Genomic DNA, 15,469 nt, shown 5'->3' with positions numbered 1-15,469 from the left:
CCAAAACGGGCCAGGACACCTCAGGTTGTGAGTGGTCAGCGCAGTGCAGTCTCCCCTCACCCCTCCTGCTCAGCTGCGGCCCCAACCCCGCCCCCCGCGCCCCAGTGTCTCCTCAGCCTACTTTCCCGGGGATGCCCACAGCCAGGAGCACAGAGGTGAGCCGGAGCAGGGGGCTGGGAAACTGGGAATGGGAGTCTGGTTTGAACGTAAGACCAAGTAAGGGCTGAGTGCAGGGCCTGGCTTGAAACTCAGCTTCAGGGTGTGACACGCAACCATCAGCTGGCCTCCCTTGGGTCCAGACACTTCCCGAGTAAGGTGCTCCCCACCCTCCTCCAAGAGGACCCCAGATTTGGGCAGAGCAAACAGCAAGCTTGCCGGGGCCCGGAGCTAGCCCTGGAGGAGGCCAGGCCACACCCCGCCCCGGGTCCGGCGTCCCCTCCAGCTCACTCACAGCTTCTGGAGTCCCGTATACAGCTCCATGTCCACCGCGTTGAGCGTGTGCAGGCCGCGCCAGTTCTCTATGTGTCTGCAGGACAAGAGGCAAGGTCAGGTCACCACCAGGAGCCGCAGAAACCCGTCACTGTCCTTCCTCAACCCAAATCCTGGGCCCACCTCCGTCCGCGCAACAAATATCTCAGAGCCTCAGTTTCCCTCCTCTGTACAGAGCATCTCCTCTGGAGAATGGAAGTAGGGGCATTGGTTCCCAGTGCCTGGTTCATAGTGTCTCCTCCACCCCACCCCACCCCTACCCCCAGTTAGGTCCTGATAGACGCCATTCTCTAGGGACAGGAAACTCAGTCTCCTCCCGGGAGATTCTTAAGGCTTTTCCTCCATCAACATTTCAATTTCGGATTTCCTAAAGGCAAGTTCTTCCTTTCTTTAAATGAAAACGGTTTTGGAAAAGGGCGTGGCTTGCCTGTGGGCTAGGCGTGTCATGTGGGTGTGGCTTTGCCTGCAAGCTGGCTTGTCTACAGGCGTGGTTTGCCTTGGTGTGTCTTTGCCTAGGGATGTGGCTTTGCCTGTGGGCGTGGCCTCGTGTGTGGGCGTGGCTTGTTATGTGGACCTGGCTTTGCCTAAGGGCAAGGCTTGGCTTGTCGTGTGGGTGGGGTTTGCCTGTGGACGTGGCCTTGGGGTAGCAAAGCCTAGAAGGGCTCAGAGACTCATGGGCCCCCACGGATTGATTCGTCCTGGAGCTCTGATCGAGAGTGGATCAGGCTTGCTAAGGGCAGGCAGGCACCTGGTGCCTGGAACAGAGTGTGGGGTGGGTGGTCTTCATCTGTGAGTCTCAGGCAAGCGCTTTACCCTCTCTGGCTTTCTCCTCTCTTTTTTGAGGCAGAGGACCACGGTGGTCAGCAGTTTCCCCTCGTGAAGATCTCTTCGTTGAGCTCTCTCCCCCAAGAGACCCCATGTTTAGGGAGGTTTGTGCCTAGCAAGCACACCACATTGATTTAAGTAATAATTCATCTTCTCAGATTTATTAATCAGAGATATAAATCACTGTTAACCAGGGCTTTATCATCAACAGACACAAACCAGTACTAAATGGCCTGGGTGCAGAAATCCCAGCCCAAAGCAAAGAAACTGAGACCGCTGTACAGTCTTGTTAATTGTTTCCTTGTGACTGACAAAACTGACTGCCTTTGGATATCCCTAGGTTGAAAGCCACGGCACTGTTGATTTCCAACACCCTGTCCTGCTCTACCACCCTGTGAAAGGCGTCCTTCCACACGTTCCTGATAGCCTACAATCACCGAAGGGCCTTGGGAAAGAGCCTCACCCTGCTGCCCCTGCCCAGACCCAGGGGTCTCATTGTGGCCCGTGTGCACAAGGTCTCAGGACGATGTCAGTGGAGAGGGCAGAGTGGTGATAGCTCAACCAACAGCTTCCCAAGGCCAGAACAGTGCCAGCCACCTGCCCCAGACAGCTCCTCTTGGTCCCACCGCACCCATGGCTTTGCCATCTGCCACCAAGCCCTGCAAAAACCTAGGAGGTAGCCAGGGCTGCGACCACCCAGGCCGCGGGAAGCGTCACGGAGCCACGTGGTGACGAGAGATGCCAAGAGCTTGTTTTGTAGCACATTCTCCCAGAGACCCTGCCGGGCAGCCAGAAACACTGGCATCTGCCAGGGACATGGACCAGGTGGCCACGTTAGCTTCCAGCCCAGCTCCAAAGTCTTATCCCGGGGAGCCTCACAGCTCCAGGACAGTGTTTGGTCTGGTCCCCACAGAGCCAGTGACCCTGGCGACACTTCAAAAGCAAAAGCAGCCCAGGAGGGGTAGGATGACCAGTGCCAACTAAGTCGTTTCTCCGTCCCTGCCCCCAGAGTTTTCCTGGGCCCTGGCCATGTGGATTACCAGCTAGATCACATTGCTTGTGCCGTGTTCTGTTGGTTGGGGGGGGGGGGGGGGGCAGCAGCCTAGATGGGTCTCCTCCCACCCCTGGGCTGCCAATCAAACTGTTTACATAAATGAAATGACTTTTCTCAGCCCACATTAGCATTCCGTGACCGTGCTTGATGGTGGCGGAGCTGTCGATCACGAAGAACTCTAGAACTTCACTCATCCTTATCTCTCCTGCCCTGTGCTTCCAGGCCAACCCTCCCTCCGCTGAAGACACACACTGAGATACCGCAAGACAGACAATGAACCCTCAAGGCCCGGTCCTCTGCTAGATAAAATATAATGGTTTCCACTTCCTCCACGGGGAGGGGAGGGTCTGAGTTTTGCTAAATCAGGGAATGGAATCCCCCCACCCCATGGCCATGGGACTGTGGCTTGAAGCCTGCATTCTACAACAGCAGGTGGCAAAACTACAGCCCCAGGGAACCCAAATCCAGCCTACTGCCAGCTCGTGTACACACCCGAACTAAGAATCCTGTGCGTAGGTTTGTTGGGTTTTTTTAATATATAACAAAAGAAGAACCCTATTTTGTGTCTTGTTAAAAGCAGATGGGGTTCAAATTTCCGTGTCCAGACCTGCTTTGCTTACCCCCATCCACGGCTGCTTTCAAGTTACAAGGAAGTTGCAACACAAACGATTTGGTCCACCAAGCCTAAACTCTTTGCTCTCTGGCTCTTTACAGATGAAAGCTCCCAACCCTGCTGCCTATGGCCCCCGGCTGTCAGGATGCCCTTCCCTTCCCAGCCTCACGAGACCCCATCCAGGCTAGTTCTCATGCCCATGCCTCTGTTTTCTCAGCTGCTAGTTAGGAGTAAAAAAAAGTGCCTGTCTCCTAAGAACGGCACAAGGCGGGGGCACCGTGACTCACACCTGTCATCCTAGCTACTCAGGAGATGGGGATCTGGTTCGAAGCCGGCCCAGGCAGAAAAAAAAAAAGTCTATGAGCATCTTATTTCCAATTAACCAACGAAAGCCCCAGTACAGCATAAAAACAAAACAAAAGAAAACAAAAAGCAATGAGGACTGAGAAAGAAAATTCAGGCGTCCTTATGTAGCCGGAGGTCTAGCCCATGGTAGAACGCTCGCCTCGCACACAGAAGGCCCTGGGTTCCGTTCCTGGTATCAAAAATAGGCCTGGTGGAGCCAGGCACACAGACGCTTCTGGAAGCCCTGGGTCATGTGGAGTCCTTCCCCACCCCCCCCCACCCCTACCCCTCCCCTCCCCTGAACTCTCACAGGGGCCGAGGTGTCTTTTCTCAGATCTCTTCCTCCTAAAACTTTGTTGGGCAGGGAAACTGTTTGCACAGAAATTTGAACAGCTGGCAGGAGGGGACTGCATGCACTCGTTGCCGTGGGTGGGAAGGCGGCTCGCCAGCAGGTTCTGAGCCGGAGCGCGGCGGGGACAGGGAAGGCGCAGCCTTTGACATCGCGGATGACATCAGCGAGGCGTCTGCCAAGCCTGCCCCATGACTCACCGCTGGGTACCCGACCGGGTGAGGTGGATTATGGTAACTGCTGGCTGCCATTAGCAAGCCACGAGTTAAAATGGAAAAGGCTGGCTCTGCACGGTAGCATAAATAAATCCCGAGGCAGGAAGACGAAATCGGCTTGTTCTCGTGAAGGGTAAATAGTGGATGTTCTGCTTAATTCCATTCTATGTAGTTTCTCCTTTTCTGGGTTGTTGTGTTTTTTTTCTGGGTTGTTTGAGGGTGTTGTGTTTTGTTTTGTTTTTTGAGGGGCAGGGGGGCTATGGAGTAAATATTTGTTCTGTCGTTTGAAAAATAATCGTTAAATAGGCTGGGAATATGGCCTAGTGGCAAGAGTGCTCGACTCATATACATGAAGCCCTGGGTTCGATTCCCCAGCACCACATATACAGAAAATGGCCAGAAGTGGCGCTGTGGCTCAAGTGGCAGAGTGCTAGCCTTGAGCAAAAAGAAGCCAGGGACAGTGCTCAGGCCCTGAGTCCAAGCCCTAGCACTGGCCAAAAAAAAAAATAATAATCGATAAATATGCATTTTTAGAAGAAGGCCAGGGGCTCGAGCCCTGTGCAGGGAAGTAGGCAGGCAAAGGGTTGGTGCCCCGTTCTTTCCCCTTCCTTTCTGTCCACAGCCCTCTGCTTTAGGGTCCGTGGTCAGGAAGGGTTGACGTGGCTCCTGGCGAGACACTTAGCCGTGGCTGGTTCATCACGACCGAGGAAAGAAAACGGCGCTGGCGTGTGTCATAGGTTGAGGCCGGGCAGGCCGCTCAACATGGCCACACAGTGCACAGCCCCACGGCTCTGCCAGCACCGGGTGCCCGCAGCCCTGAGACAGGCCAGAGCCCGTGGCCTCCAACAACACCCGATTTGGAAAGGATTGGCTTCCGGGCCAACGCTAGGCGAGAGCAGGCCCACTCAACAAAAGCCTGCCTCTGCGTGCGGAGCCACCGGGGAGAAACACGAAGGCCGTGCATCCTGTGACCTTCTCAAGTTCAAGGGCACTGCCTGAGGCCCAAGCTGTGTCCTCCTTCCGAGGTGGGGGGGCATGTCCCTCCCACGTCTCCTTCTGCCAGCTCTCGGAGCACAGTAGAGCTAAGAGCCGGCACAGGAGCCTGGCCGGCGGGAGATGACACAGCTCGAGTCCTGGGTGCTGGGAATGCCCAAGGGCCAGTGATTCACGCCTCGCCGGCGCTCAGTTTCCCTGTGGGAGATCTGATGGCGGTTAAGATTTAGAGCAGGCAACGCATGTGTGCTTGCTCGATTCAGCGTGAACGCACCGCACCGCGCCTGGGCGATAAACAGCTGGTTCCGTGACTATTGTTGGGATCGTGTGGCAAGAAAGAGTAAACAAAACCTGAAAATAAAATGTTAAAAAAAAAAAAGAAAAACCAAGTGAGAGATCACCATGCACGTAACGCTCAGAAATAGGTAGCTACTCGCCCGTGGGGGGCGTCAGGGGCTTTGGTTCTGGGTAATTGAGGTTGACAGAGACGTGAAGTCTTCCCGGAAGCGAAGTTGTAACCCGCATTTATCCAGCGGCCTCTTAAGTGCGCGCCGCCAACCCCGCGCTCAGTCCATCTATTCTGGGAGCAGCGTGCCCGCGGGAGGCAGTGGAGACGCTGTGTCCCCAGTTTACATTTTACACGGTACTCCCCGGCTTCTCGGATTCACGAGCTCAGACGCTTCGGAAAACAAGGTTGCACGCAGCCTCCTCCTCTCCCCACGCACTCCCCCTCGAGACCTGGAACCCACCACCTTCTCGCCTGAACCTTCGGGAGGAGGGAAAAGGGGAAATCTGAACTGAACCGGAAGCAGTGTGCTTGGGGGTCAAGTAGCCAGGAATTCCACTTCCTAATGAGTCAGTATTGGAACACACACGCGCGCACACACGCGCACACACACACAGCATGTGACGCGCACGCACGCCTGCACACACGACGTACCGGGCATTTATTTGACTTCGAAGCTTTGCAGGGCAACGAGGAAATTGATTTGTTACCCAGGCGTATTATGTCTAGTGATCCAGACAGCCGCATTAGCTTTCAATTATCTGATATGTTTAGCATTATAAACAAACGGTGTGGAGCAACCGCTCCGTGGCACTCATTCGCTCGGGCACCGAGGGGATCTGGGGAGGAGCCACATCCCCTGGCACTGGCCAAGTCCTTCCCCTCCAGCTGCTGCAGACAGAACTCCAGGTCTGGAGAGCCAGGCCTGAGAGCCTGGGGGCGCCGGGGGTAGGGGGGGGCACTGGGTGTGCGGGGGGGGGGGGGAGGGGGTGGCTTGGAACCCCTGCCCCGGCATGCCAGCACATCAGCACACCAGCCTACCGGGCAGCTGTGTGCCCCGCACCTGCTACACCCCCCCACCCCCCACCCCAGGGGGACCGCAGGAAGGAACATGCAGACCCTGCTGAGCACAGATGGGAGGAACGGCTTCGGTGCCGGCTTCCTTACCAATGGTAAAGCTCAGCCAGGCAGGAGGAACGTGTGTGCGTGCGTGCGCATGCGCGCACCTCTGGCTCTACAGGTGTGGATGCGGGGTGACAAGAGAAAGAGGAGGGCACAGCCCCGTCGGCTGTCCCACCCACCGAGGACCCAGGCAGGTCCCTGAGCTTCCCCCCCACTCCCCGCCCCCCTGCCCCGGGTCTGCCCGAACCACAGACTGCTACTCTCCTTCCCAGCCTACGTGCTTCCCTCCGGGTTGACCTCTGCCACCTGGGCTGGTGGCAGAGTGCCAAGCCCACCTTGCCGACGCACCCTCGGACCCAGTGACCGCCCTCTGCTAGCTGGAGGGCCTGTAGTACCCAGCACATGCGCATGCACGCGCGTGCGCGCGCGTACACACACACACACACACCCCGCTCAAGGTCTTCTCCTCACTATTAAACTGGAGTCCAAACGTCACGCCATGATCCACAAGGTCCAACATGGCCCCTGGGGTCCTTTCTCTGACTCAGGCCCCCTTCTCCCATGGCCTCCCACCGCACAGGCCGGGCCTCTGTCCCTCTCCCGATGGGCCTCTCGGTGACGCTTTCGCGCTACGGCTCTCAGTTCCTCCAGTCTCCCTTCAGAGGTGGCAGAGACAGCAGGCCCTGATGCCGCCGCCACCACCTCCTCCGGCCTCTCTCTGGCTCAAGCCCCCCGTTTTTGTCCTTCACGGCCCTAACAACCATCTGTAATCGTCTTATTTGATTATTTGATTATCTGTTTGTTGTCAAGGTCCCTGGGAACCGGGATACGTGAGGACAAGAGTTGCATCTGCCTCACTCGCCACCGACCTCCAGAATCTCAAACAGGCACCTGAACAGCCACGCCAGTGCCTGCTCCCCACCCCACCCCATCCCCGCTTCCCTGCCTCCCCCCTGCTTCTCTCCCTCCCAGAGGAGAAGGTCTCCATGCTTAGCCACCGCATGGGTCTTACCCTGGCTCCCTAAGCAGCCTGGAGCTCTGGTCTGACCCTGTAATCATCTCCACGCAGCCCAGGGCAGCCCCCCCACCCCCACCCCCGGCCCCAGTGTCTCCATCTTCAGGCATTCCGGGGAAACCAACAGACCCAGCAACAGGGGGAAAGTGAGTCTCAGAAGCCCCCTGTGCATGGCTTCCTCCCAAGACAGAGAGTCTGACGTCCATCGTCAGCGTACAGGAGTAGGTAGGGTGTCTTACACTCAACAAAGAAGAGACAGAAACGCTCCTGACACCTTAGCCATGTTGTCCGTCCCCCTTCCCACCAACCATCCCTGTAGGGCTATAGTACGCACTTCCAGGGCTGGGGAAAAAAAAAATGCTCTGTCATTTCTAGACACTGTAGCCTCGAACTGGGAGAGAGAGCGAGAAAGGGAGTCCTTCATCAAGAGCAAAAAGAACCCCATGGGAGGAAGGAAGATGCTGGCTTTGACCCTTCCTCCCCATGCACCACGGAGGAGAAAGTCAGAACAAGGAGCAGAATCTGGCCCAGGCCATAGCAGATGGCTTCCAAGTAATGCAGTAGCATGAGGGCCAAGCCTGGCCCCCCGGGGGTGTTCTGAAAGCTCTGCCCTCCGAGTGGTCAATTTCCTTAGGAAAATATGAAATGGCCAGGCCACCCTTTACTGAATTACAAAGCACTTATCACTTCTTTAATAACTACCCACGCGGAGGGACTTAATTCACTCAATATGGAAGTTGTAAAGGCGAACTGGTAAGTGAGCATTAAGCTCAAGTGTACTGCATAAAGACTTACGAGGGCAATATTTCCCCCCATTAAGAGGGTAGATTTTTCTCACCGCATCTATGCTTCGGAGTTAATGTGGAAAAGTTGCTCAGTGGCTCGGGGCATTTTCACTGTGAGAGGGGTAATTCCAGGTCACTGGGAGGAAGGGGAAATCCTCGCACTTTGCGGGAATCATTCCAGAGTCTGTACACGTGGCGGGGGGGTGGGGGGAGGGCACGCGTGTGTGTCGGCATGTGTGCGCGTGTGTCAGCTTGACCTGTCAAGGTAACCATCAGAGAGACAAGACGGCATGGGTGGCACCTGGCTCTCTGGGTAGAACAGAGAGGCTGGGATAGGACCAGGCCACAGAGCCAGAGGACGGATCAGGGAAGTAGAGAGGAAGCTCCAGAGAGTGGCTGGCCCTGGGAAGACACAATGATCTACATGTGGGACCTAATGGACCCCAGCAGCATTTGTGATCTGGAAGGAAACCAGCCCCGGATTCCTGAAGATTCTAGAAGGTTCCATGAAGAGGGCCGGCAAGATGGTCTTCCTTACCCAAGTGAGGGGAAACTTGGGTTTCTCTCCTGAATGTTTCTCTCCCTGTGACTGGTTTCCTTTCCTCGGGCGATAAACCATCTGTTCTTTTCCCCCATACGCTCACTCTCCTGGAAAGGGCCTCCTCCTCCACGTGACTTCAATTACTGCCTAATTAGAGATTAATTCTGCTTCTGATGCTCTGCCCTTCATGCCTAACCTCTCCTCCACCCTGGACTTCTGGTTCTTTCTGTATGCATCCTCCCCCCACCAACCCCCTGCCACTAATACCTGAGAGTAAACACGGACAAAACAACCTGCTCTGAACTTCCTGAACTCTCCCACGCTGTTTCCACCGAGTCCTCCTGACCCAACACAGCTCCGACATATGTACAGCACCAGTGGTTGGCAAGCACAGGCACTGCTGTGTGTAGGGGGTCTGTGACTGAACCCGGAAAAACAGCAAAAACAACATAATCCAAGCTGGGATCGGTTCACGATGTTGGCCTCGGGCAGGGTACACAGAGGAAGAAGGCAGGCACCACCCATCCGCTGGATCTATCCAAGAGGCTTTTTGACACCTTTCTCTTATGTTCTCTAAGTCCTGCCACCGACCTATCCCTCCTCCTTCACGGGGATCTTTCTGGTAACTTCTGTTGGCCTTGCATCTCTATAGTCCCTGGTGAAGGCCTAACTCCGCGGGCCCTCTGGCTGCCCAGCCTCGGCGACCTAACCTGTCTCAAAGATGACACTGAACACATCAGACTCGTGACCCTCTGACGGCACACAGAGGCCTCTTGCGTAAGTCTCCCAGGACGCCTGGCGCCCAACTGAGAGACTTGCGCCTGAGAGAAGAATGTCTAGGGAGCTTGCTGGTCCAAGGCCTCCCAATGCACTGCTCAGAGGCCTCCCTGGGGCTCCCAGGCAGATTAAAGCTGGACACACAAAGGGGGAGATGGTTTACGTTCCTCCTGCATCATACACACCGTGGGGGGGGGGGGGGGGAAGAAAAACCAAGCCACTCACATCAACAGTGTCACCAGCCTGTCCTTGCCGCGTCCTTCGCGGGGCTGGGGGAAGCACTCTGAGCTCACGGGGAAATCGTGGACTTTGGGGGAGCAGGGTCATGACCCCTGACCTCCAGCAGAACAACAGGGGGAGAAAATGGTACCCGCGTCATGGGGGCTTCATAAAGAGGGACTGAAACAGTCCTGGTTAAAAAAGCCTTATTAGTTCATTCCCTGGATGATGCTAAGAGGTTAAAGAAATGTTTACTTTCCTCTCCAGGAAGAAAGGCAGATGGGATGAAGCAATGGAAGTGTGCGGGAAGGGATGGACAGGGGAGGGGTGAGTGGGAATGGGGACCTTTCACCATCCAGCAGGTGGAGCAAGCTGCACTGCACTCATTAACACAGCTTGGTTAAACGGCAACTCCTGTGCACAACTACTTAAAATTAACTTTAAATGTTATATATATGTATACACATATATATGTGTGTATATATATGTAGTGGTCGCTTGGCGTCAGGAACTGGAGCCACCATTCATAGCAGCAACTGATGCTGGGGGGGGGAAAGGGGGGTGGTTCCATGTGCTGTGAGACACACGCGCGCACACACGCACACCTGTTGCCCGCCTCTACCTGAGCTCCCTCCCACTCTTGTAAACCAGCCTGCACCCTCCAAGCTAGTCAAGCAAAGCCTCGGCCCCGGATCTGGCTCCTTCCAGCCTCCCTGAGCGTGTGCCACGCTCAGGTCCTTGCCAGCCCCCTCCCCCACCCCGGCCGCCCCCCAGGGTGTGTGCAGTGTGTCTCTGAGGAGCTGACCACGCCGACGACGACGACGTCTCCTCCTGGAGTTGTGAAATGCCGCATCTTTCCTCCCCCCACTAAGCCTTTATCAAACCACCCATCGCCGCCCGGCCGCCGTCACTCGGTGATCCCCGGCTCACCCTCCAATTACTGGGGAATTATTTCCGTGTGGCTGCCGATGGGCGCATGTGATCCTGTCACCGGAGAGTCTCGGCATTATTTGCCTGGCTTCCCCCGTGAGGGTATAAATTCCTTGACAACAAAGACGGATGCGTTCTATTTATTGTGTCTGCCCTCTGCCTGCCCTGTGTTTACTTCGCACTCAGCAAGTGTTCAGCCCCGCAGGGAGGGAGCCCAACCCCCCCCCCCCCCCCACCAAACACACACACACCTCCTTGCCCTTCCCCCCCCCCACCCCCTGCTCCATCCTGCAGGAGAGAGCGCTGTCCAAGGTCTGGAACGGGGCCCGGGGTTCAATGTCAATGGATGTGCACACGTGAAATCCGGTGCCGAGGAGGGCTGCTGGACCAGACCGCACATTCCTACTATCCTTGCACACCCCAGCCCCTGCTGGGCACTGGGGGGCTGGTGCCGGGAATCCCAGCATCTCACGAAGCTGAGATCTTCTGGGAGTGGAGCTATGGCCCAAATGGTGGAGCACTAGCCTTGAGAAAGAAAAAAAAAAAAAGCTCAAGGACATCATCCAGGCCCCAGGCCCAGCACACAAATTAATAAATAGGTAGGTAGGTAGGTAGGTAGTAGACAGATGGACAGACAGACTAAGCCCAGTTGTCTTCCTCCGACTCCGGAGCCCAGGGAATCTGAACACTTGCTGGGCACATAAGCCAGGGCCTGTGCCTTGCTTGGGATTCCTACTCAAGGCTGGTGTGCTCTAACCCTTGCGCCACAGCTCCACATCTGGCTTCTGGTGTTTATTTGGAGATAAGAATCTCACCCATGTGTCTGCTCTGGCTGGCTTCAAAGCAGCATCCTCAGATCTCTGTCTCCTGAGTAGCTAGGATTATAGCCGTGAGGCCCCCAGTCTTCAGATCCCACCCTGGGGACCCGGTAGAAGCAGTTTTTCTCCCCCCACCCCACCCCCACCTCCCAACAACCTTGCCCGGCATCCTCCGGCAGCCATCTCCATAGCCACCTCCACTCCTGCATTTACTCCTCTCCCCCCCTTGCTCTTCCTCCCTCTCATTCATCTCTGTGTGTGGAAGAAATGGCTCCTATCCCAGCCAGGGAATGTTTGCAGTCTGAAATCATCGTTGGCAGCAAGTGACAGACAGGCCCGTTCTCCACGGAAGGAGCCGCAAAGCACAAGGAGTGAGCCTGGGCTCCTGGGCCATCTCCTCTACACAGACGTCACTGGGTCCGCAGGGACCTCTGGACCAGGAGATTCAGCTTGGGTCCTGCGAGTCTTCAGGCTGACATGCTCATCGTCCTCCAGATGCACCCCCACATCAGTCTCTGCCTGAAATTTTCGGGGGCCAAGGCCCCTCACATTCTGGTGCAGCCCTTTTCCTCCTCAGCATGGTCTGGGTGCCACACAGGCTGAGAGTGATCTCCACGAAATCTGATTTGGTCATAAAGGTAAAGTCTAGAACCTCCGAGGCCCAGACCACATAGGCGAAAGAGGAAAAGTAGCATTTGGGGGGTGGGAGGGGGAAGCATGCAAGCATCTAGCGGTAATGTCTGGCCAGGCAGGGCCTGAGTGAGACACTGAGAACCATCTGGAGAAGACACAGCCTGGTCCCTCAGCCTCGTCCTCTCCCGATGCTGGCTGACTCCCAAAAGCCTGGACCTTCATCCCTTCTCCCGAACGCTCTCCCTAGGGAGCCAGCTGAGAGCCTGGGGGATGGAACACTTCCAGGAACAGCCTGGGCAAACATCCCAGATCCCTTGTCCACCACCTGGTGAGACGGGACAGCCTGGGGCCCTTGATCTACGCGGCTTCCCAGAGATTCCTCCTGGCACGGAGCCCTTTGGGACCCAGTCTCCACGTGGGAGAGAGAAGGAAGTAGGTTTCCTGAGATCGCCACCCAAATGCGCTGTCTGCCTTTGAAGAGCTGTCCTCCTCCAGGAACCCTGAATCTAGGGGATTCCCGAACTCAAGACATAATTAGACTGGGACTCAGGGTGGTTTTCCCCTCCTGTATCTACTACCAAACAAACCTGAACCCCAATAATCCACCTAAAGGAACGGAGAATAGCAACCTCCTGTCTACACACGATATGACCGTGCATAGAACACTTGCACCCCAACAACCTCATCTCAACCCCGTATCTAGCCAACAGGTCCAATCATCCTTGCTTAGATATTCAGAGAGGCTGACAAACCTTCTCCAACATCTGTCTTCAGCGGCTGAGAAATGCGCTGAGTCCCGCCCCACCCCACCCCCACCCACCCCACCCCCGCCTTTCTGCGACTCGGTCTCCTCTGCTACCGGTCCCTGTGCTTTCTTCCCTCAGGTAAAGCCCCACCCCCCCACCCCCCACCCCCGCCACGAGAGAACCTGACCCGTAGAGCTTCTCCCATGATCAAGCTAACCACGAAGAAGAGTCTCCAAGAAGTGAACAGCATCCTGCTCCATCATGTCCTCTGTCCAACCCTGGCCTGCTCTCATGCTCTTCTGCCTCAGAGTTCCTTGTGGACCTAGCTTACCTCTCCCCGCCCCCCCCTTTTGTTTACTTTTTGCACCCTGCTTGCATTACAGGCTGTCTGGCGGTCTCCCCTCCCACCTTCCTCCCATCCATCAGGGCTTTTGCTGGTGCTTGCCCACGGGTACCTCTGTCTTGAGAGACTTGCCCCTATGCCCCTCCCCCCGGGCCATCTCCTTCGGGTCTCTTCCCCCACAGTCTTTCCAGATGCCTTCCCCCCCCCCACGACCCCTCCTCACCCCCCCACCAGGATTAGGCTCATCCCCTGACTCCACAGGACCCAGAACCTGCCGCCCCTCCCCGTAGACTTAAACTTGTACTTGCGGGTGTTGCATCTACATTGCCCATGTTACGGCTCACCTGGGGCGGGAGTTCATACCTGCTTCTGCCTGGCTCTCACGCTAAGGGCTCGAGGGTGTTTGTCAAGTTGTTTGGTCCAAGCAGGATGGTTCTATGGGAGGTTGTCCTGTGAGCTGTTTGGTGGGGGGGGGGGGGGGGTTGAGGCATCCTTCACTGTCAGGCCAACGAGAACTGACTATGGCCAAGATGGTACCCATGAGCCCCGGGCCGCTGACTCTCCTCCTCCCTGGCCCAGTCCTACCTCCTACTGCATCATCGCTCAGCTAGAGAACCAGCTGCTTTCCCAGTGTCCATTTAGCTTCCCAAACAGGTACGCATCACTGCCTGGCCTACTACTACTTCAGCCACAGAAACTCAGGTAGCAAAAGTGCATTGGGGAAGCAGAGTACCGGTGGCTCACACCTGTCATCCTAGCTGCTGAAGGAGGCTCGGATCTGAGGATCAAGGTTCAAAGTCAGCCCAGGTAAGAAAGTCCCCATGAGACTCTCATCTCCAATGAACCATCAGAAAACCGGAAGTGGTGCCATGGCTCAAAGTCTTAAGAGTGCTAGCCTTGAGCAAAAGAGCTCAGAGGCAGTGCCCAGGCCCTGAGAGTTCAAGCCCCATAACTGACAAAAAAAAAAAAAAAAAGTGTATTGGGGAGTGGAGGGGTGATCTTGATTTGAATTCTAAACAGCGGTGTCACTGCCTGCCATGTATCAGGCCTCGTGCAAATGCCCTCTCCCATTCTCCTCCCCCACAGTGCTCCACACATGTCAGTGTCTCTGTGTACACTGAGCTTTAGGATGTTCGGGGAGCCTCAAGGAAAAGCGAAGGAAGAGAAGTGGAGGGAGCACGTGGAGGGAAGGGCGGGTCTCCGAGTGGGGTAGAGGACACCCTCTCTCGGGGTGGGCAGCCTCAGGAAATACAAGGAGGCGGCCAGTCCCCCGGCCCCCACCTCCCCTGTGGCCCTGAAAGCGGCAAAATGAAAGCCGGGACCCCCTCAGCCTCGGGGTGCCAGCACAGAGCCAGCTGCGGAACGCTCTGTGCCTCCAGCCGTCCTCCTTCTCGACTCTGCCGTTATTAAAGTCTGGCTCGGCAACCTGAGGTTTGGCCGGAGGGAGGGATGGATTGGTAGGAAGATGAGGCAGATGATGTATGATCTTCCCCAAGTCCGGGGGGTTGAGGACTTTGGGGGGTGAGGGGACAGGGGACGGCCAAGGCTCAGAGCCATTGGCCCCTGGTTTTGTTTAGAAATACCTCTCTATCCATCAAGTCCATGGCAAAAACTCGGACCAGCACCGGGGGCTGTAGCCAAAGGCAACCCCTACCACACCTCTGACCCCAAAGTGGCATCTGGGAAGGCTGCCACCTTTCTGACAGAGAACGGCTCTGGGGCAGACCGGCCTCAGCAAGGGGCCACGGGAAGGCCACGCCCTTCCCGCTCGCTACCCACACCCCCTGACACACTGGTTTCACTCCAAGTCGCTCTTTTCTACTTCACTCACATATATGTATATCTTAATGCAATACTGCTTCTTTTTTTGATAGAGGCAAAGATTCGCGAACGTGTAAAATTAGCCATTTTAGCACGTATAGTTGAGAGGCATTTAATATATTCAGAACGCTGCACCAACGCCAGTTCTCTATAGTAACAAAAACGGCCCTGCGTCCCCGCCAGATGCTCGGCTCCTCCCTCCTCCCTCTCCCCAGCCCCTGAGCCATACATTCACCCAGGATGCACTGCTCAGATGAATGCGATCAGACGCCACAGGACACAGGGATTCTGCTCGTATCACCACACACGGTATTGTTGAAGCTCCTGTAGCTTTCGGCATGCATCACCATTTCGTTCCTTGCTGGGGTATGGGGGGTGGGGGGGGGAGAGGGCGGGAATTGAACTCAGGACCTCACACTTGTGCTAGGCAGGTGCTCTCCCACCGGACGCACACCCTCAGTCCTACTGCTTTCAATTTGTTCTCAGATAGGGTCTCTTGTTAGATTAGTGCCGGTTTTAAAACCACGATCATGCTACCTCTGCCTCCAGA

At 56.1% G+C, this 15,469-nt stretch overlaps 1 protein-coding gene across 4 annotated transcripts in view; it reads right to left on the bottom strand.

Annotated features, from left to right (window-relative positions):
* Ntrk3 (neurotrophic receptor tyrosine kinase 3) overlaps positions 1 to 15,469 on the bottom strand; it is a 235,323-nt gene that overhangs the window by 196,572 nt on the left and 23,282 nt on the right. For all 4 annotated transcript variants that reach the window (XM_048329451.1, XM_048329452.1, XM_048329453.1 and 1 more), the window contains exon 2: positions 452 to 526. In XM_048329451.1, coding sequence (XP_048185408.1) covers positions 452 to 526 — 75 coding nt within the window. The remainder of the gene's footprint in view (positions 1 to 451; positions 527 to 15,469) is intronic.

The sequence above is a fragment of the Perognathus longimembris genome, chromosome 20, assembly GCF_023159225.1.
Source record: "Perognathus longimembris pacificus isolate PPM17 chromosome 20, ASM2315922v1, whole genome shotgun sequence".
NCBI lineage: Eukaryota > Metazoa > Chordata > Mammalia > Rodentia > Heteromyidae > Perognathus > Perognathus longimembris.
Note: the sequence above shows the minus strand (reverse complement) of the source record. Positions and strands in the feature narration are given on the sequence as shown.